Below are 23,408 nucleotides of genomic sequence, written 5' to 3'. Positions count from 1 at the left end.
CTGAACAAGCCAGCCAAGTCATATGTTGATAACACACCCTTAAAGTGGCAGCTCAGTTGAAGCTCGTTCATGCAAATCCTGTAAAATTTATCACAAGATGAATAAATAAAATCACAACTTGGAGGACATGCTTGAGAGAATAGAGCTGAAGCATTTGATAAGTGAGATGAGAATATTACATAAGTGGTTAAAAATGCAGAACAGGGTGTCAAATGTCTTTCTCGTTATTACAAACCAGCGTGAAGTCCAAAGATTTACAAACCTCTCACAGACCTCTAGCATGTCTCACAGATTTGAGACTGTAAAACCAATAAGCAGCTCAATTTGTTCCAAACTAATTTAATAAGCTTTACTGTTGCCTAAACTGAGAACTTTGGGACTTTACAGAAATATGGAGCAGTTTTCCAGCATTAATGTGGGTGTTTGACAATTGTGATTTGCCTCATAGAAACCAGTGTTGGTGAATAATCAGTTTAAACAATCTCTTCTGATTTATTCTGAAATAATAACAGCACTATTTTTCTGATGGTGTTCAAAGGATATTTAGCAAAGAATGAGCTGTCCTCTTCCTCATGATCATAAAGACTTTGTAAACACATAAACAAATAGTCATGTATTCTGCCCCACAGTTAGTCAGAAGAAGCTTCTTTTGGCCATTTGGTCAACATTATAAACCCAGTAGATATGAGAAGTCTCTTCAAACCCGTTCTCATTCCCACTGTGACAGATTTGGCAGTTTTGTTGGTGTTTGATGCCAATAACAGATCACTTGCTTGTGGACTTGCAAGCACACAGCTGCAAGCTCAATGGAAACAAAGTTGTTCATGTTTTTGCAACTTCTTGACTCATAGTTTTCCTCTGTTCGATTTCAGTAGTATCCAGATTACCTAAATCATTGCATATTATCTGAATGTTACCTATTTATATTTCATGGATTGCATGTTTCTGTACATCATTGCAGTTACTGTAGTTAAAATAACCATGCCTCAATGACACCTATAACTATGTCTTGGGCTTTGCGACAGAGCAATGCCAAGTGACCATGTATGTTCAGTTTCCTTAGTGTTACGTCTTCCTTTGCAGTGTGCAGCGTGAACACAATCTCGGTCCGCATGGATACATCCCCCTACAACTGAGCCGAGTCCCCAATCGGACCGGGTCTGGGAGACTATCCGTGAATACATCATGATATTTATTTGAACAACTTCACCAATTAAACTTGACAGTGTTTCCATGACTACATGTGTTGAGTTGCTGCCATATGATTGGCTGATTACCTGTTTGTGTTACAAGCATTTGAAGTGGACCAAATGAAGAGGCCAGCAAGTGCACATTCAGGCCTCTGCATCTTGCGCTGTGTCTTCCAAGCATGGCAATTGGGAGATTTATTTCTACAACAAACTAACTACAACAAACTGTTGGGTATGCAGACATGCTCAACCCCTGAACACAGCATGTATATCATCACCACTGGCTTCTTTGTTGTGTTTGCTTGGATCTTTGTCTTTTAACTTTTGGATTGCTATGCTTTATTAACTTCACCCTGATTTTTGAAATGGTTTCCTTTGTTGAATCCAGTTCAGCTTATTGTCTGTCTTGTTTCTGGTTTTATTTAGTTTATTGCTGTCATCTGTTGTTTATCATAAGCTTGTCGTACTGCTGGATTTTATTTGTCCTGCCGTGTTTTGTTTGTAAGTGTTCCTCTGCATGTGTTAATGCCACTTGGTTATGTTTTTGGTGGATATCTTGTTGGCTAATGTAACTTCATGTTTTGTAGCTGATTTGTGTTTGTTTTTTTGTTTTGTTCTTACTGACAGCGCGGTTGGGTGGTGGTTGGTTACCATTTTGGGAAATGCTTGTGGATTTGCATAAGACACATTAACCCTACATGTTGAAAAATAACTGTGAAATATACCTTGCCTATTGTAATTTCATGCCAAAGGAACCTGATAAATCATTTGTATATGGCATGGGTGTGAGATCAAGCTTGACTAAACCTGTTTCCTGAACCAAAACCACAAGTTCATACTTCTCTTATTAGCTTTAAATGGTTGCACATGACACACAAGCTCTAGTAGTATGATCTCCATGCATGCTGTTGCTTTCTGTGAATGTTACATAATTTAAGTCAGAAAAAAGCACTTTGTGCCTTTCTGGTGGTGTTAAATTTACCAGGTAGCCTTGGCAACAAATGACACATTTTCAGACCTGTGTGATAACTAGTAATAGCTTCTAACAGTTGGTTGGTAATGATTACCAAGATGGTATAAACACCAACACACTGTGGTGGCTACTTTACATTCTATTTAATGAATGGTTTACTTACAATATAACAGGTCAGTGTAAAATATGGTTCATTGTTTGAGGCTCTCAGATGTTGTAATTCCATGGTAGGCTCTGCCAGGCTGCAAGTGGTGGTGACAACTGTACCGTAACACATGCTGAAGCAGGATCAGACAAGCTGGCCAGCAGAGGGACTCAAAACATCCGATCAGCGTAGACCATCTGTGCTGCTTGAATACAGATGGACCTCTCTGTCCACACATTAAATCCCCACATCAGACACTTGCATGCTTCAATTTTCTCCTCAATGAATGGAAAGTAATAGCAGGCCCCCCACGCTTCAGTGTCCCCTCCCACTTCCCTCCAAGCTGCAGATGAATTAAAAGCGAGACACAAACCTATAATCTGCCCAGTCATTCATTCTTCTCCCAGGACATGGCAACATGGATGAATCATTCAGCAGAGAAATAAAGAAAGAACTCGGTCCTGTACTGGGGTGTGTGTTAGTGTGTGTGTGTGTGTGTGTGTGTGTGGGGGGGTACTCCACTGCACTGACCTCGTTTCTGCCTCCCTCCCATTCAAACCAGGCACAGGGCATGGTAACTAAATGAATTGGTTCCTGGGGCTAAGGGGGAGCACCAATCAATGTTCAATCTCCCCTGCCATTCATTTTTCAGGACCTGGCACTTCCTGGCATGCTCGGTTTTTTTTTTCTAGGGGGTATTGATCATTGAAACTCTATTTGGCTAAGAGGCTTTTGTTTCTCAGAGCTCTGTTTTAAAAAAAAATTAGGACTGAAAATGAGCAGTAATTTATAACTCTGGCAAAACACACATACTGTTCATCATTCCTTGGCTCGCCAACCTGGAATCTTTTTCTGGTCTTTTAAATATTTGCTTAAATGTATTTGCTGCACTCCTTCTAATACAATTTAATGTATGACTCACGACTTTACAATGGTTATTCAAAGGTGCTGCTCAGAAGAAGTTCTTTCATTCCTACTTCCACTGCGTCCAATTAAATCTGAGAAGGGCCAAAGTTCAAGGCACCCCTTGCATATCTAAGGAAACCATGATAAGAATTTCTTACTTGTGCCGACTTGTATGCATATGAGGAAAACTGACTATACCCTTACTAAGGACATTATTGTCATTTGTGACAGAACTTAAAAGCCATAGGGTGGAGCAACAGTGTCTTCAGAAGACCGTTACTGTAGGATCTTTTGGTCTATGGCTCAATGTTAAAGGTGCCAATAAATGGCTAGTGATTGTGAATAAAGCCCAGCTGCTTAGATCATCCCACCTTACAAATGAACAGTAGCAAATCTGAGCCATGACGATCCATATTCATGGACAATCTGGGCTTATTATCACCGTTTATCCATGAGGCTCACAGTCTGTTTTCAGAACAGTGATCTCTCAATGGCTTTAAGTGTTATCATTAAGCTGTTATCCCCCTCGCATTATCCCTGTTATAGTTTGGAGCTGTCTGGGGCTGTGTGACCTCAGCTGGGTCCTCCCTTGTTTCTGGAGCAGATGTTAAAAAAGAGACCCCCCCCAACACCCCTTTTCCCACCTCAAACTACCCCCCCACCCACCATTCCACAGACACACACATCATCCTGCCTTGCCTCCTCCCTACACCCTGGCATCTAATTAGGCCTACAACACAAAGACTCCCAGATGTCAGCGTCCTCCTGGCCTCCTTTGATTATATCCTTTCCACCCTGCTGGCTGGCTCGATGACTGGCTGGATGGCCGGCTGGGGGCCGTGCAGCCTATAGGCACCGACGCGTGTCACTTTGGCGAACACTAGACTGGTTTAACATATCAGTAATTGCTTTTGGTGTAAATCACAGGGAATCAGGAGGGAGGGAGGACAGTCATGAATAGGTCTCAGTTGCAGGAACAACTCCTGGATTATCATTTCAACTCAAAAGGTAGCTTTTATGTATTTTTTGCTATTCTATGTAACCTAAAGTAAATGCAAAACAGGCACATAATTAGATGGCTTTATTTTTATTTTATATCACTAACTGCGTATTTTGTCAATAGAGATTGTCATTGCATGTTAAACACACCTTTGACCATCATCCCCAGCCTCTAAGTGTTTCATTTCCTTTACAACTAAGCAACCAAGAACCATGAATGGCCTGTGAATAGTCAACAAGTTTGCCATCTGAGGAAAATTGGCTGTGGTGCAACTTTTTACACACAGTTATAACTTTCAGCAGCCAGTCATAGTTCTGCTCAGTGAATGCTTAAACAATGAGATACTGTAAAACATATTGCACCATTGAGGAATAGTGTGTACAATCAATGCTTAAAGAGAAGTATTACAGTTTCTCATAAACATGTTCCAGAATAGCAGTGCTGGGTCAGTGTCGTAGCATGACAGCTAATTCAGAAACCACAAGCCACAGTGGTAAACTATTATGTTCTGTCAGAATATAAGAGCATTATTAAAGTCAGTCTTGGTAATATTCAAGTTTTTAATCTTGTTAATATGTCCATAACAGTTTTGTTATGTGTGTGAAAATATATTATGACTAAAATTAGCCATCAGTGCTATGGCTAGGAATTTCTGTTATGAATCTAGCACCATCCACAGTCTCAGAAAGAAGTGCTTACACAGTTCATAAAGTTATATTTTTGACCAATTCTAACTACTTGTGGTGTAGGTCTGCAAGCATACAGGAGAAACTTTATAAAGAGTTGTTGAAATAAAAAGCTAGAAAAAGCTGCTATAGCTGCTAGCACCAACATCTGCATCATTAACTGACAACAACATAACATAAACATACTTAACAAAGGTGGAAAATGTAAATATCTAAATGTTTATCTATTTAATGCCAAGAATATTACAAATTCACTTTGTGGCCAAGCTATCGTTGCTAACCACATTGGGTGAACCTAGCTTTGGATGCTAGCGATAGCCTATCAATGATGGTTAGTAGCGACTTACATTTAATAAGCAGGCTGATGAGAGGTTCATTTGTAATATTATTAAAAAACACCAAAAGTACACATGCATTGGGACACTTCCACTTGGATAACATAGCTTAGGGACATAATAGATTTCTTTGTTTCTTTTTCTGTGTCAAAAACCTAAAAAATGAACAGACTTTGGAAGGTTAGTAGCTTTTGGAGTGTGACATTAAGGCCTTGTCCCACATACGGTTGGGATACTATGTAGTCTGAATACTTGGGAGTTAAATGTCCAATTTCTGGTGTGACCTTTAAGCATGTCTTAAGCTACACTGTAGATATAAAGAGCACACACAGTTAAAGCTTCAGTCATGACAGCATTCCTTTTACCGTATATTTTCTTGTCTTTATGAACTTTTTTCTGGGTGTGAGTGAGAATTTTTAGTCTGACAGGTTAAAAAAAAAAGTTTCAACGACTTAGGTTTCTTGTAATTACTTTTAGTCATAATGTTCTAATGTCTGAGTGGCATTCACTGATGCTTTTCTTTAGGTCTTACTAGCCTGAGGACATATTGTAATTTCCTGTATTTTTCTTTTGGAAACAAATGTCATTGTTACATCATCAAGAAAAGAAAAAATATGAACTTTTCTAACAGCTTTGACATTTTCATTACTGTAATGGTCTGACATGTAAACTTGCTACTGACAGCAAAAAAGACAAATCAATTGGTTTATTGAAATGTAAAAGGTGGGAGTGCCTTTTATCCGAATGCCCCTGACTTCTGGCCTTTGGGGTGTTTGCCTAGTCTTTATCACTTCCGACTGATCCACTACTTCATGCACTGTACATAGCCTGAAGGAGAATGATGTCAAAGTTTCTCTATGCTAGGTTTGTGCAATCAGGACCAATGCTATAATCCATTTTAATCATTTACTCTCAATTTCCTATACAGCCCCCACCCCATCTTTGAATCCAAGAGGATCTGAGGGTTCAACTTCCTCTCCTAAAATCTATCATAAAGGGACCACACTGAAATCCACCCCTAACATAGACCAGCATTTCATCAGTTGCAGCACACTTACTTAATTGGTCATTTCAAAATCAGAGTGAGACAGGCATGAGTCCGATATTCCTGTCTCATTAAAAGCACTCCCTCCCACATCCTGTTCACTGATTAGGCAACTTCCTTCTATGGGTTGCCCCAAGCTACTCAGAAATGGGCCAGAGAGAGGTTGTGTCATGTTAAGTAGAATGTCAGATGTGGATGAAAACTCAGCGGCTAAACCTGCTTTCTGCTTTGTGTCGATGAGTTTGGACCTACCAGATTGGCAGAGGATTGAACACGACATGTTGACATGTGGGCATGTTTGACATGTGCAGTCATGCTGATGAACCCTCAGACGGGGTGTAATGGATACAGCCTACAGCAAAGCAAAGGGGGCTGTTTGGAAGTGTGGTTGCATAAGTGGGTTTGTGAGAGAAATGACTGACCTGAACAATAAAGCAGATATAATTTCAGCTTATTTTTACAATAGTAACACAAGGGAGCTTTACTATTAAGCACATTTTGTGTTAAAAAAAAAAATTAAATGACAAATTTTAACTTGCTACTTTCAGGATTTTCCCCTAACATGTGGAAATAGAGGTTGAACTCCAGCTTGTGGGTCTCTAACCCTGAGGCGTCCAACACCTGACCCCTGACCACATCTCACCCATGAGGAAGTGTCATGCTTACTCTGAGTCTAAAAGCTCTGGCTTCTTTGTAAAGGAGTAGTATGCGTGAAGTGAAGTGTTTATCTTCTGCTGCGGTCTCACTCAGGCCAGGTCGGACTGATTCCCAGCTCTGTTTGCAGAGGACTAGAAAAACAAAGGGCTGAAGCTCAGAGTTAAGGGTTGGGTTAGAGGGCGGGATGTCCGGGTGACACTGAGAGAGCAGCGAGAGTCCGGTCAGGCCTGAGGACAGGTCTGCTGCCTTACTTGTGCTTTAGGAGAGTCTATCTCTGTTCATAAGTTTTGGGACAGTTTCCAATTATTTCCAATGGGAAAGTGTTTCCGAACTTATGATAACTAGCGTACATGCAGCACCGGAAGTCTCAGATGAAGGAAGTGGAAGGGATAGTTGTGAAACTGTCGCTGTGGCTACCATCTGCTAAGTTGGACTCTGATCTCATGCAAACAGGTGAAAGCCCTGCTAACAGTGGAAATGTGACCTGCGGGACGTGATGTGTTCCTTGTTGACTTTCTCCACTCCTCCCCTTCTTCCCTCCCTCCAGGGCTTCTCAGGTGTGTGTATCACTGCAGGGCAGACGAACCATGAACAGACACCTGGAGAGGAGAGAACAACTAAAAAGGTTGTCTCTTGAAAGCTGCCTTCCGGTAAGTCAACTCTCAAGTCTTTGGGTTTGACTTTTGAGTTACACAGTTAGATCAAACATTTTTTTTTTTTGTCTCTACATTTTAGCATTTAAATCAGCTTTTGTTTTGTTGTGCTTTGGGACCAAGCTGTCTCAGCTTAGACATACCCACTTTGTTTTTTGTTTCCTTTACCTGCTGAGAATGAAAAATGTGACATTTCCTAAGTTCAAACATATCTTTACCAGGAAAGGACTGCTTATATGAAGTGTTTAGGTGGGGGGCAGCGTGGGAAAATGTCACAGATACCACGAGATTGAAAGACTAGGGCTCTAAAGTGAAATTGCACACATAAACAGACTCACGTGTGAATCAGTGGCGAAGAAGGACAGCCTCCCATGCCGGCCTTGCTGGTGCTTTGGCCGCCTGTGATTGGCAGCCTTATCTGGACGCCAGGCTCCTCTTGCGAATCACAGGAGTGGAAACTTGTTTTGGCTCAGGGTTAACTGAAGGTGAATCTGCTCGTGAGTGCCTCTTTGGAATGTCAAGTGCAGCTCTTTTACTGACGGCTGTGTTGTGTCTGTATGGGAGTTTAGGAGAGAGAAAAAAAAACCCCGAAAAGACAGCTTAGACCCCCCCCTTGTTTGGTTCATACAGTATGGTCACTGCACAGGAAACAATAAATCAAGAACCTTAAAATAGCACCATGATGATGTGGCTGAGGATTCACATGAACATTTCAATGGTAAATGTTCAAATAGATTAAAAAATACTTTAAAAAATGCCTGTAAAAAATATATTAACTAATAGATCCCAATTAGGTCCCATCTTTTTTTTTGTTTACAGTGTGCTTTTTTGCGCATGTTGCTCACTATCAGGTTTTAATGGAGCCAACACGGGTCAGCTAACTTTATTGACTTGACCTGACTGTATGTTGACCTACTGTTGACATGCAACAATATTTTTTTATTTTTTTCTGTTAAAGGGAAACCCCTTGCCAACCAGACGTAAGCTTTTTCTGCTCCTGTAGATCAGCAGCTGTTTAATAACTACATTCTCCAATCTGAAAGGTCAAACCCATTGAGGCCTGTTTTTGAGAGGTTGTTTGTGTGTATTTTCCATTTAAATGCAGGGTTTTATTCACAAATTACTGCATTCTGGGTTTTTTTTTTCCAACTGGATTTCATGGCTGCATGGAAAATATCTGCAGTTTATGTACAGTTATTGTAATTTCCTTTCTCTGTTGCCTGAACAGATTCAACATGTCGATACCCTACATCTTCATTCATATTCAAACTAGACAATGCCCACTTTCCATGTTTCTACTTGGTCTGTCTGCTTCTATTGGCTTAATAATGTAACATGTAACACTGAAACTCTACATTCCTTCTTCAGTCTCATTAGGTTGACTAAATGTACCAAATGTTCTGATGTATCCCAATTCCCATCATTTCACATCAGTACGCGTTCCATAAACTAGCCTTAGGACATGTTAGGATCTCGCACTTCATGGGTTGTGAACTTTTTTCTGGGCTGGTTTGTAATTCATACTTTACAAATTGTCTCTTTTTATACTCCAAACTAAGCTAAGATATAAACACAAAACAGCATCTCAAACGTTCAATTCATCAAGTATTCATTAAACAGTTTTAAAATCATTTTATCTTGAGTCGGGACATAAAACCGATGAATCTGTCAGTCATCTTCTTCCTAAACCGAGACATGAGAGTGAATTTGGAAGGCGCTCTAGTTTGTGAAACGAGGCACGTCCTGATTTATAATTCATTCACTGCAGCGGTTCGGCTTTGTGAATGTGTAATTTCCTTTAACACATTGGATGACGGCTTGATGATGTGGTTTGCAGAAAGGCTTTCTCGGTATCACCACTTAGCAGCGGTTATTGGTCGGTGCTGTAGCTTTAATTGCTTTAATTGAAGACACAGCGACCTGATTTACTGTGAGACTGAAACTGGGTCATGTTTGTGATATGGTTTTATGATTCAGCACACTCACGTTTGCCCATTCAACTATCCATGTAAGCATTTTTTCCCCTTTTCATCTCATGCAATGCCTCCTTCTCTATTACTTCTTCTTGTTTGCTTTAATCTGTGTCTTTGCCATTTCTATGCCCATTATTTTTCCATTTACCCTCACTTGGAGCAGCAGGAGCATGGGGGTGCTGGCTTGTTTTAATAGTGGGACACGGAGGAGCCTGGAGCTCTTTGGGAAAGGTCCAGCTTGGATCTGGTGGCACTGTGCAGATGGGTAAACACGGAAAGTGAAAGCTGCTTCAGTTGGTGCTGCAAGTCTAAAATTGAAGATGAATAAACTCCTTCTTATATGCAAACTTGAATTTACAGAGCGTGCACGTATTGTTTTCATATTATTTGTGATGCTTCTGTGCTATAATTTCCACTGTCGGCTGAACTTTTGTTCAACTGGAAGTTGCTCAGTTTGAGGCCACTGGATTTAATCTGGTGTGTTAACTGAAGCGTCAGCCATTATTCTTCCACCGCTGATGGAGGAGGACTTGATGTTTCTGGTCCTGGCACAGATCAACCCTGTAAACAGTCCTTTTCCTGAGAGGATATGAGCCTCCGTAACGTTTATTTTTTCAGGCATCTGAGAAAACACAAGAGGCGCTTTCTGTGAAATTCCAAAAGGCGACAGGCATGAGCTTTCGTGTTCTGGTTTTCCTTCAGTGTCACCTGCAAACTGGTTCAGTTCCGGATGAATCTACCCTGAACAGATGACCCAGAGTGATGCATTGTTGCTCGCTCAGTTTTGTCACAAGGTTGTCACTCCTTTCATGGATGATCATGCTCATGCTCCATCTGGAAGAACAGTTTTGTTTCTTTCACACTCTTGAGGTGTTCCACGTGTTTCACGGCCTGTTAAGATGAGAGATTTTTCCCCCCTGATAGATTTTCAGCTCAAACCAGTGCACAAAGCTTAAGACAAAATACCATTTGTCAGCTGTGGAATAGGTAAAATATTTATATCTGCTCCTCCCTGGATGACTTGCAGCTTTACACCAAGCAATCAATCATCTATGGGTAATTTGGAGAATTTGATTTGGACTTGCACCTGACATGTTTATGAGACACTGAAGCGACATATGCTTCCACAGCACATTCAGGTTGGGTTGAAAATATGGTTTAAAAGTGTCCTCCTTTCAAAAATGAATCAACTTTAAGTCTTTATGTCCATGTATTTGATGCATTTTGTGTGTAAAGGAAATGGACACTTGGCATCATCAGCATTATGATGTTGTGTATCATTATAGATCAGCCCTTTAAAGGGAAACTGGACCATCTAATCTGGATCATGCTATGTATCTTAGAGCAGCAGCAGATACGGCGCCGCTCCCGAGTAACTAGGGCACCGCTTCTATTACATAACCGCCGTGTTGCTGGGTTGATTCTATGCCTCTATTTATTTTTATCGTTTGATGCCCGCCTGCAGATGAGACTCTCTTCGTCATGCTGCGACGTGCACGGCGAGCCCAACAGCCGTGGACGGTCTGTGAGCGGATGCTATATGCTGCCAACCAGCTCTAAGTAGGTCACGTCAGTAGCTCTGTTAGGGGTCTCTACTGCACAGAATAAGCTGTTGCAGGAGTATACTTCACTCTTAAATCTAAGGCGATAGAATTGCAGATAAAAATGGCTAAATTTAGGCTAAAAAAAATAACATGATGATGGAAAATAAGCTTTTTTATTTAGGACAAAGTTTCAGTTCCAGATGTTTGAACAACATTGCCTTGTGGTAATGTTTTTTGGTCATGAACGTGGAAAATCCTCAAGATAAAGGCTTGCTGCTGTCTTGAAGAAGAGATTTAATGAACACAAGTAAGCTGGAGAAGACAATAATCCAGAAAACTTGTTTTTTTTTGTTTTTTTTATTGTGGCATAACTTTTTAGGACCTTTAATGCCCAAATTTAGAGTTTCATTTAAAATATTTCAGCTCATGTATGACTTAAAAACTCCCAACAGGCCTGGGTGCTGATATTACATCTGTATCTTGAGGGAGGAAAAAAAAAATCAGGTCACTACACATGATCAACAGTCAGACTTAATTCTACTAACTACAACAACTGTCAACCTGAATCCACACCTGAAAGCTTCCAACCACCATTTGAGGTTAACTTTAGACTAACTGTGAAACGACAGACACTAGCTGGAGCATCTTTCATTCATTTTCATTCACTCTTTACAAAGTTGATTACAATATGATTAAGCAAGTGGGAATTGTGTTGGGAGATTCAGTCAAAACTGCATTATTTATACTCGGGAGCAGCTGTGAGCGCTGTGTCACACCAACGTAGAATGTGGAGATCCCAGAGGGATGAAACAGAGAGGAGGGCATGCAAAGATAAAACATTGTAAAAGGAATATACAGTAAAGACCAGAGACTTTATAATATTTCTGTATTGAAACATGTAAAAAAAAAAAAGTATTAATGTACCATAATTCCTCACATTTGAAGACTTTCTAGACATGCTTTCTCCTTGTTTCTTTAACCCTCAAAACTCTAAGCTGTTCTGTTGTGTTCATGTATTTATTTTAATGTAAAACTGCATGTGGAAGCTGTTGCTGTATAATCCCAGTCGGCACGCAGACATGATATTTTCAGCCTCAGATGTCAGATTATCAGGCTCAACTTGTGTAAAATTATTGTATCAATAGATATGGCAGTATAAAGATCAACCAGAAGAAGAAACCAGAGTTTATAACAATCAGTAAGTTAGAAACAACACACAGAAGACCAAGCCTTTTTCTCGTTTGGAGGCCCTTCAAGTCTTGGCTTTGAAGAGAAAAAATATTGGCACTGAAACAAACACATCATTTACACTGATTTATGCTACTATTTACCTACTATCCCTACAAAACCCAACTCCAGTTGGGCTGATTTTTGGCACCACTCTGCATCTTGCCTGCAAAACTTCAGTAGATCTCCTAAAGGGTGAGCTATGCATCACAACTTACCACACAAAGTTACACACTATCATTCCAGAGCAACTGATGACGATATAGCAAATAGCACTTTGGGATCTAGCAGTGTTTCCTTCGATGGATGTTGACTGCTTAATGCTTTTGTCCTCTGAGATAATCCCACACTGCTTCAGGAATGTTGAGATATGGACTCTGGGGAGGATTCATCACTCTATCAGACCTGTTGCCACTGACTTTTCAGTCCAGTTCTTGTGTCATGTAGCATACTGAATATCAGCATTTTCTCCTTGTTGCCTTCATTAAGAATGACCTCTTGACAACCACCCTTCCATGGCGACCATTTCTGATGAGGCTCCAGTAAACAGTGAATGGATCAATTGAAGGTCCAGATGCATCTCTCAGATTTTATATCTGTCTTGGATTTTTTCTGTTGTTTTTTTGCACAGTTTCCTACAATTACCACTTTCAGATCCTGTTCAACGGCTGTAAATAGTTTTGTTCAGGTCTGACACTTCTCCTTTTATCCTCCAGCCATCAAGCTTTCTCAAATGGCTGAGACATGCAAAGCATTTTGAGATTTTACGTGTTGCTTCTAAGATAATATTTCATATCTTTGGTATTTGTAATAAATAATGCTGAAGAAATTCAAACAAATGTCTCACAGGCATCTTGTCAATGCCTCAAAGTACAATTCTGTTGTACATGTACACACAAAACTGGTTCAGTCCCTTCATATAGATGCTCCATTTTCTGTTTGAATGATTCATAGGTCAGCGTTATGGAGCTTAAAACAACATATAGCCAAAGGCCAAAAGAAAACTTTAAATGACCCTCAGAAAGCCTGGAGAACTGGTGCATCAGATAATCTCGAGATTAAATGAGTGAATCTGATCATCCAGACGTCTTGTATTCATAAGAGAGTCCCATCCTCTATGTGCTCTTTGCATCAGCACTGTGCACAAGCTACATTAGAGGAACTAGCATGGATGTTTTTTTTTGGAGATTTTCCTTAGGTTTTTACATGTTTTTGCATTCAACCCAAATGTTAGTTTGTATTTTTTGGAAAGTTTCACACAACACAAATCATGGATGTCCAATCTGACATCAGCAGTTTCAAACTTGATAACAAAGTACTCGTGAAAAACCCTGTATTAAAGTTACTATAAACTCTGTGACAGAAATGCTCATATTCCAGACCATTTTAAAGTACTCTTTACTGCCATATATTCTCTTTACCTTCAGTCTTCAATTTGTGCCTTCATCAAATGCTAAGAGCTCCTATTTCATGTCTATCAAACAAAAAGACCTAAATACCTTGGTCTAAAGCTGTGGTGTCTAATGCATTTCCTCAAACCATGCATACTCATCAACCAAAGGCAGTCTAAATTGGCAAGAGCATGTCCCCGTTTACTCTTCCACACCCTTTCTCTTGCCAGCATTTATTATATGTGCAGCAGTGCAATCACGCTCAGAGATAATTGATAACAAAAGGCCAAATTGCAAACACTGCAGGGGAGAGTTAATAATCAAGTGCTCGGCATTACTGATTAAACGCTTGCTGCTTAGTTGTGAGTTCTATTGAATGAACAGCATGTGGTAGTGTTTTCCTGTTTATCTCAGAAGTATTTAGGTCCAGCTAAATCCCCCTGGTTTTTGTCAAGCTGCCTCCTTGTATAAAGTTTTTTACGTGCTGATCTGCAGCCATGCTCTTGTGTCGAGCATGTTTTTCATTGGCTCGTTGACCAGTGGCAAGCAGGAGGCAATAAAAATGGCCTCAAAACAGACAAATTAGTTTGCTTTATGCTAAATTTGAGTGCAAATGAATGGGATTGTATTCCAGCATGAAGTTTGTTTGGCAAGATGTAATTTCCTCCTCCTCCTCCTCCTCCTCTCCCCCCACATCTCATTACAGCTTCATGTTACGATGCAGAATGGAGATATAAAACTAAGCAGGGGAGCAAGCCTTGTAGCATGGATGGGAAGAAAGTTTCAGTCTAATCTCATTGGCTCCTAAATCGTCAGGAAGACAAATGGCGAAGTTTGATATTATTACTAAGCTTCTCAAACTAATTGAGTGTAATTATACAGTTGAAATCTAGCAACAATGCCTCCCCCAACATGGGCCTCTTTCTCACGCCATTAGAGGATGCCAAGCTCAGGGGACGAATGCTCCCTCATTTCTCACTAAGCATGTCAGTGGGATTCTTGAGTAAATGCTGTAAAGTGTGGTACCGCGACTGCCGCCGATTGGACGATTTGGGTGGCAGCCAGTTACATAAAGAGATTTAAACTCCTCTTGGAGCGAGCAGCTCCTTTCTCAGAGCGCTCAGTCTCTCACACTTTATCTTGACTGTTTAAATGAAGTTTCTCAGCAGCGTACCAGCCCCCGGCCGGGCCTCTGACAACTCCCTCAGTGTGCAGGTGACATACCACACATGCCTGGACCCACTGTGCGGGTAGCCACGGGGCCGCAAGGTGTGGGAACCCAACAAACTCGGAAGCGCTTGCTGACTTTGAGAAGCAGAAAAAGTGACGTTTTCCTTCTGTTGTCTCATGGGAACATCTCATCTCTCAAGAGCCTCAATGTGAGCAATTACAACCTTGTTTTTTTCCCCGCTAGACACCAGCCTGAAACCCTACGGCTTCCACCACGTTCAGCCTCGCTCTGTGGGACTAAACTGCCACCCGTGGGCTTGTAAAATGATTTAATAATCATTTAGGCTGTTGTGAAATGAGCCACTAGCTTGTTTTTCCAACCTCCAAGTAGCAAAGCTGTTACTGTAAATGCTTAGCTTGGTTTTATTTGAGCGATCGAACAATATTTAATGGATCTGCTTTGTGAGTTTTAATGTTAAATGCCAGCGGAAAGGATGTTAAATCATTTCTGCATGCAGTTAAAGTTTATGAAACCAGTTGGCATTAAAAGGGATTGGCATGGTGAAGAGGCAAGTGTATATTTAAAACACTAAAAAGTTAAAGAAAACATAACAAAGATACATTTTTTTTATAATGTTTTTGTGTTTGTTAGAATTTAGCATCTTTTTTTTTTTTTTTTAATTCCTCCCTAAGAACCAGTTTCGGTTTGGAGATCATTCAGAAATTCATATCAAGGGATCAAAGTATAAGATTGTCAGATTCTGAAAACAAGCCAAACCATTTAACTGAACTTGTCATGTGAAACATCTCCTCTGCACGCCAATGACAGTATTGTGCACCAGTGTGTAGAAACCTCTGAACTGTTGTACAAGTTGCTTTTCTTTTTTGCCTGCTTATCACAGGCTGAGGTTATACACACACTTATCCTGAGTGACTAAAGGTTTATCTATCGATCAAAATCACTTTAAGAATCAGAGGGAACAAGAAAAAAGAGGCTTTTGGGTTTGTTCCAAACTGGCCAAAAGGCTTTTCACTGTGTTGTGAGTTTTCTTCTCTGTGTGTGTCCACTCTTGCTGAGGGCTTTCTGCCAGCTTTTGTAATTGGATGTCCATTTTCCCTCGTCCAATGAGGCCATCCTTTGTGTCCTTTTGAGTTGAGGGGCCAATTATGGACTCTGTTATTCCAATCACGATAGACATCAAAGTTGATACTGGGCTGCGTGCGGTCGGAGTCACATGCGCTGTTCCTCAAACATTAGCGCTTTGCACCAAACTATTCACCCTGTGGTTTCCCCTCAAAGTACTCCTGCCAGGAACACAGAGGCCCTTTAAGAGGCCCAAAGTCTACATGGACAAGGACACAACAAGCCTCTTTTCTATAGTGAGTGTTATCTCCCCACAGGATCAAAGAGTATTTCATTGTGTCTTTATACCCACTCGAGGCTCAAGTGGAGGTTTATCAAGAAAGAGAGTCCCACAGCTGAGGAAGAAGTCTGGTATTTTTCTATTGAAGGAAAACCAATACAAGAAAAAGGCTTTGATTATTCTATTTCTGTGCTCCACACCACAGTCAAAAGTGTGATCAGATCATATGTTCAGTTATCCAAAAGATGCGAAGTATTTTCTTCTCTTGTGACTCCACTTTATATCTTTATCCACATTCCTCCCTCAGACTAATATCCCTTAAGGTAGCAAATATATTCATGTGTTCAAGCCATAATTGAGATAATTCTCAATGAGAGTTTAATGTTTTTTTATAGTTTGAAATGTCAATGGAGCAATGAAATGTAAAAGGTTATCCTGGGATCCAGATGTGGGCGTATCGGCAGCCACTCGGTCTAAAAGACCATTTCTAGTCTACACTAAATAGCATGAGCGTATGAAGCATTTTCATCTGCAGCCTTTATGCCGATATTTTGGCCCATTTTCAGAGAGTTTGCATATATATGCCCTGATATAATAATAAATAGAAGTAGTACCACTGGAAACCGTGGGGGCAGTGTTGCACAGTATAGCTGACATGTTACCAGTTAATAGAAACAAGAAGAAGCCTAAATGTATCTAATGGCCGCACAACTTCCATATAGTGTGTAACCTATTTGTGAGAATTTTGCCACCTTGCCATGCTTGTTAATGTCTAAACATCATAGAAAAAGTCTGCACTATCATCTAGTGGATGGATTTCATCACAGCCATCCTGATGTCAAGGATGTATGTGAGTAGTTGAGCACTGATGTTTGACCATGCTGAAACTGATTTACTGATTATTGTTTGAAAAAGGAGCATAAATCAGTCTGATAATCTCTCGGTAAAAGAAGCTAATGTTCCTAATTTTTTAACTATGTATGGAATTATAGGTGATTCATAAATTTCTAAATAACACGACAGATTTGTTTTAAGAAATATTTCAATAGTTTGGTTTGTAAATGACAAAGTAGTGAATATAGATGGCTGCTTGCTTTTGATGAAGCAGCTTTGTTAGAGTTGGATATATCTCTGTATAATGCTTCTCAACATGCTATTCAACTAGCTGTTTTAGCTTTCTACTGCTACATGAAGGCAAAACATATGGATCAGCTGCACCAAAGGCGCTGCTCATTCAGTTCATTTGGTTTAATGTAAAAATACACATTTTAAAATAAAATACTTACAAGTATTGGTTGGCGATTTAAAAAACATTTTTAAAAAAAAAAGCAAAAAAAAAAAGCGATGTGTTTATGCTCATGAGGACACCACTTCTGAAGCTTTCTGTTGTTTGTCATAAAATCAATTGTTGGCCAAATAAGCCTTCCCAGCTCCAGTTAACTTCCATTCCATAAACATTTCAGTAAGTGCAAAGCACAATGTTAGCTTTTTGTAAGAACTGCACATCTGTCTGTGTACATTTTGGAATTTCCCAGAATCCTTCAGTCTGCAGGTGCTAAGAAATACAAACAGATATGAACATGGGTGTAAAATCAGCTCTACAACGCTAGTTGTTTTACCAACCACCGAGGTAGCTGGGATTCATAAAAGTAGTAGCAATGACAAGAGAGCAATATCTATTTGCGAAGGCACAAGGGGTTATATGAAAACTAGATGGAACTGGAGACTAGACCAATTTCATTTTGTGGACTAAGAAGCTAAAGCCACACATAGTTGTTCGTGTTGCACTTGTTTCCTTGAAGAAATATTACAGAATGTCTAAAAAGACATTAAGTATAGCAACTATGCATGTACTTAACCTTTAGTGGGAACGGAGATGAGATTGGCAAGCCAAGAAAAAAACCTCTTTTCAGTTTACTGTGTTGAAATAAAGACTTGTCTCAGCAAGAAACTTGAAACATGATCCAGACGAGCTGTAGTTGGGCTTATTGCAGGGTGTTAACCCCATCCACCTGGCATCAAAGCTCCATCTCCAGGGATGTTTGTTTTTGGGCATGCAGATGGGATGCCATCTTTGTTTCCAATACTGGCACAGCAGGTTGAAGTTTGAACAAGGCGAAACTGTCGGAGGAAAGCTTACTGGAATGGCTGTGCAGATTAACACCCTGAGGCTGAGGAGGGGCTGCATCTGTCAGCAAGAGGAAGCCCACCTCCTCACGTTTTAACTGGAGTGGGACAGGCACCCACTATGGCCCCTTGGCAGACTGGGTGTGGGTGTGAGAGGCAGAAGGTGGTGCAGGAGTGTGGGGCAGTAAGCATGTCCTGCCTATTCTGCACAGAGGTTGCCCTGTGATCACATCCTCCTCATCAGGCACAGAGCCAAACCCTCTGCTGGGATTTGAAAAAAGCTCTTTTATGCTCTTTTTCTGAGACCAGAGCTACAAATGTGGGGTTTATTGACAAGGATGCTGTTTAAAAAAAAATAAGAAAAAGACACATTTTACTTTTTTTGTTGGGTTCAGTAATTTGAGAAAGTATAACATCATTTGTCCATATGTGGGTTTTTCAAACCAAGTTTCAGGCTATGGTGACTATAAAATAACACAACGACACACCTAAAATACAACACAAAAAATAAAAGTTATCAATAAAAACAAGTGAATAAAGTACTAAAAATCGTCTTTTTCCCTCCATTGCAGACAAGAAAACCTGGAAATGTCTGTTTCAGCTCTAGTTTCTGTGTAGCTCTCTGTGCATGGGACCACTTCCCATGTAGTCCACAGAAATATTTACATTTCCAAATCAACCCCAAGCACTAAGTAAATACATGCAGAAACCACTTTAAATCCTGATGTACGACCCATGTAAGAGTTCAAAGCAGTGTTTGTTTGCTTTGTCATGTTTGATGTTAGCACTGCTTGAAAATACATGTGCATACATGTGTCCATGCAAATGAGCATGATTTTGCATGCGAGTTTTAAAAACAAGGTCATTTTGCTAGTATTTAACGGCGAGGACATGTTGAGGCACATTACTGCCTTCCAAGGTAACTGACTGCCTTTCATGAGCAGAGAGTGTACGGGTTGAGCCTGTCGGGCAAGTTCCTAACAGGTGTTGGAAGGAATGGAGCGTCCTGGCACCTGGAGATGTTTTTGTTTTAAATGATTTGTAGTTTTAAACTAAAAAAGGTTTTTTTTTCTTTAGTCTTTTTATGTGACACCAGTCCCTTGGCATTTTAAAGCCTTTCAATTTTAGAATAGTTTTTTGACTAAATGAGTGATGTCAGTGATTTAGTAATTCCTACCTCTCGGCCATAACAAACCCCAATAATTGCCTTTAATTCATAATATTAGATTTGTTATTTTTCCATTAATCTCGATGAAGCTTTGACAAATGGGCAGTCTCATTTGCAAAAGATAAATGACCTAAACAGTCAGTCATTCCTGACCAAATTCAATTTTCTGGCCACTCTGGTTCGAAATCATTATATGGGCATTAGCGTTGTGATCCCTCTACACTGACAAATGAAGTATCCTTTAATTTCTAGAAGATGCATTTTTAAAATCCGTCATTATCATTTAAATTTGGTTTCTCATTTCAGTGAGTGCTGTGGTTTCAATGCTGTTTTGGGTTTCCACTAACCTGCTACACCCAAGTCTGGTGGCATCAATCCAACAGCAAGAAAATTTGACTGTACTTAGACTTCAGAGTTATTTTCCGTTTAGCAAAAGTGTCACGATGAAAGCTTTGATGATAAACATTTAGTCACCAACAGGAATGTGTTTGGGAAGGGCAAAGATTTGACACTTGCATCACCTCATCTTTCTTCACACAGCTCAGCTGTTGTGAAGCTGTGGGTTGATCTCATAAATTCCTCACCGAGGGCTTGGCCAGGCGCTCGCTGAATGACGAGTTTGTAATCTCCGTTTGAACAGGAGCAACACCTGCCACTCAGCTCCCATCAATCACCCCAATAGCTGCATATCATCAGTTGAATTCTCTCTTGGAATGATAAATGAGGTGTTGTGTCAAATGTAGACCAGTGTGTAGATGGTAATTCACACTGGTCTCCAGGTTTTGATGACGGTTCATCAAAACCTGGAACCGTCATTTAAATTATGGCTGTCAAAATAGCAGTATTTAATTAAAACCAATGACGGCATAGTAACCAGAACAGCTTTGTTCTGGCTAACCCAGTTACAATATTCCTACTGCTGATTTATATCATGAAGCTGATCTGATCTTGCAGGCTCTATTATTGGTTATTATCATCCATTACACGTCCAAGTCTGGAAATCGTTCACTTATGAGTCATTTCTGCCTGGTTACATTTCAACAAGACCAATCAAGTAACATTTAGATGAGGATACCAGTTACTGTAAGGACATTTGCCATTACAGTTTTAAAGAAAGGGATCAGGATTCATGTTGAATTTCATCCACCTCTCCGCCGAATGTCAGGAAATTTGGCTCGTCAGGTATTTTTGTGGTTTTGATAGTATGCTGTGCCTCCACCTTGGATGTCTTGGATGTCTGCTTCTTCCAGCCTCAAAGAACCTTTTTTTTTTAACAATACTGGTAAGGTAATGGAGGTTAATGGTAAACTCTTAACAAGTTTCCACTTCAGTCCATTCCCAGATGGGAATGTTGGGCCAATGTTGGCTACATGCTGTGTTCTGGTCGACTCTTCCCCAGTAATAGTAGTGCATAATGGTAAAGATTTGGATGTACAGATTTGTCTTTCTGCCATGACTCACATTTTCCTAAAATGGGACGAGTTTTTTCTACTTGCTTTTACAGAGCATAATTCAGTCTTAGAGTCTTAGTTGTTACAAGTGACCCTGAATGTGATAGCTTTCAGTCCATGATAGGAGTTTGGGAAGCCTCCACTGACTAATCATTCCGACCCCGCCACAGAGGAACTACACCAATCAAGCAGATGAAAATAAACCTTGATTGGTGGATTGTTTAGGGAGAAACATGGTGAAGTTTCCTAAACAGCTTCCACATTTCCCATTCCAAATGAGAAAAACTGTCATAATCTATTGTGTAGCCTTGACCAGACCACTGTGAGACAAACAAAACCTGTAATCTGAGATTCAAAGTTTATTCTTTGGTGTCAGTCAGGAGAGTGCAGCAGAGGTCGTTGGCATGGTTTCATCTTGGAACCAGTAGTCATGAAACCAGTCAATGTCTGATTTAGGAATTGTTGTGGATTTTTTTTTTTCATCACATGGCAAGATCCTCTTAATGAATGGAGCTTTCTACTGCCATATTTCTGCCCCTTTTTTTTTATTTTTGTTTTTTAGTGATTGTAAGGATTTCTGGGTAAAGTAAATGTTGAAACCTCAGAGAGAGGATTTCAGTACAATCCTAATAAAAAAAATAATTTGGACATTTTGTGATAATCAATTAAACAATAATTCAGTAATTTGCTTATCTTTGCTAATCTTACAAACAAACAGACAAAAAAACCTTTTTATTCCCAGTGGAACATAAACAGTATATCAGCTATTGAAACAGACATTTTTGCTATTTCATGGAGAGTATCTTATTTTGAATTTGATGGCTGCAACACATCTGTAAAAAAATTAAAAACATTGATGTTAACCATCTTCTTTTAACAACTGCCTATAAGCGTTCAGGAAGCGAAATCAGTTGCTGAAGTTTTAGGAAAGGGGATGTTGCCCATTCTGGTCTGATGCAAGGTTCTTGCGGTTCAACAGTCCTGGACCTTCATTGCTAGATTTTTCATTTCATAATCCTCTCAGTGTTTTGTCTTGGTGACAGGTCTGGACTGCAAATCCAGTTCAGCAGTTGGATTCATCTCCTGTGAAGCTTTGCTGTTACGATGGATGCAGTATGTAGTTCAGTATTGTCATGCTGAAACCTACAACATCTTCCCTATTAGAAATATTTGGGTGGGAGCAGGTGTTGCTTTAAAACCTCTGCACTTTTCAGCATTAATGGAGCATTCCATGGTGTGTGAACAGCCCATGCTATAGGCTGCAATGCAACCCCATACCATAAGGGATGCAGGCTTTTGAACTGTCCACTGATAACAAGCTGGGTGCTCGCTCTCTTCTTCAGTTTGTAGGCCACAGTGTCCATGGTTTCAAGAAAGAATTCCACATTTTGATTTATCTAACCACAGAATAGTTTTACACGTTGCCTCAGACCATTTAAAATGAACTTTGTTCCAGAGAAGAAAGTTTCTGGATTGTGTTCATATTTGGCTTCCTCTTTGCATGATGATGCTTTAACAGTGGTTACTGGAAGTGTTTCTGAGTCCAGTTTTCCAGTTGAGAAACGTATCGGCTTTAAAGCAGTGCTACCTGAAGGGCAGACCACAAGCATCCAGTATTGACCTTCGACCTTCCCTTTCTGCACACAGACTCCTCCTGATTGTCTGAATTTTTTTTATATTGCACACCGTAGACGGTGGATTTGAAGATTTTGTCATTTTATGTTGAGCATTTTTCTGAAATTCTTCAACTTTATCTGAAATTAGTATCTGCACATCAGAGGGGCTCTGCCTCTCTGAAATGCTCCTTTTATCTCCTGTCATGTGACTGACCTGCTGCCATATAACTCAACCAGTTGCTCGTCTGGTTGTTTTTTTTATTTGCGTTAGTTACTTTTCCATACTTTTATTTCCCATTTCAACATTTCAGATGTGTTGCTGCCTTTAACTTCAGAATAAGCTCATATTTTCAAAGAAAAGGTAAAGTTGCCAACATCTGATATGTTATGCTATAGTGAGAGGAAAACTTGAGTTTATTAGATTTGTAAATCATTACATGTTGCTTTCTTTTATATTTTGAACAGCACAGAACTACATTTTAGAAGCTGGTGTGAAGTTTTTCAACATCATCCTTGCATTTTTAAAGTCAAAGAAAAAGTGTTTTAGGTCTGAATTCCCAATATATCATATACGACTCAGAAAATCATCATTTCTTCTTAAAGTTTCTGTCTTTCGTTAGCTATCGTGACCACAAAATCTAAGTTAAGACTAGTTGGTGTCCTATATCACATCTATGTTGTCAAATATGTACAGATTCTGATGTAACATCAGTCAATAATGGCGTACTCTGAAAAGATAAGCTGATTTTAGTGTTTTTCTTCATTGAGACAAGCACAAAAAAGGACA

At 39.9% G+C, this 23,408-nt stretch overlaps 1 protein-coding gene across 1 annotated transcript in view; it reads left to right on the top strand.

Annotated features, from left to right (window-relative positions):
* LOC306774021 (nck-associated protein 5-like) overlaps nucleotides 1-23,408 on the top strand; it is a gene marked incomplete at its 5' end in the record, with an annotated part of 155,014 nt that overhangs the window by 2,732 nt on the left and 128,874 nt on the right. The window contains one exon of the mRNA XM_079263990.1: nucleotides 7,485-7,587. Coding sequence (XP_079120116.1) covers nucleotides 7,485-7,587 — 103 coding nt within the window. The remainder of the gene's footprint in view (nucleotides 1-7,484; nucleotides 7,588-23,408) is intronic.

The sequence above is a fragment of the Telmatherina bonti genome (assembly GCF_933228915.1).
Source record: "Telmatherina bonti genome assembly, chromosome: 24".
NCBI lineage: Eukaryota > Metazoa > Chordata > Actinopteri > Atheriniformes > Telmatherinidae > Telmatherina > Telmatherina bonti.
Note: the sequence above shows the minus strand (reverse complement) of the source record. Positions and strands in the feature narration are given on the sequence as shown.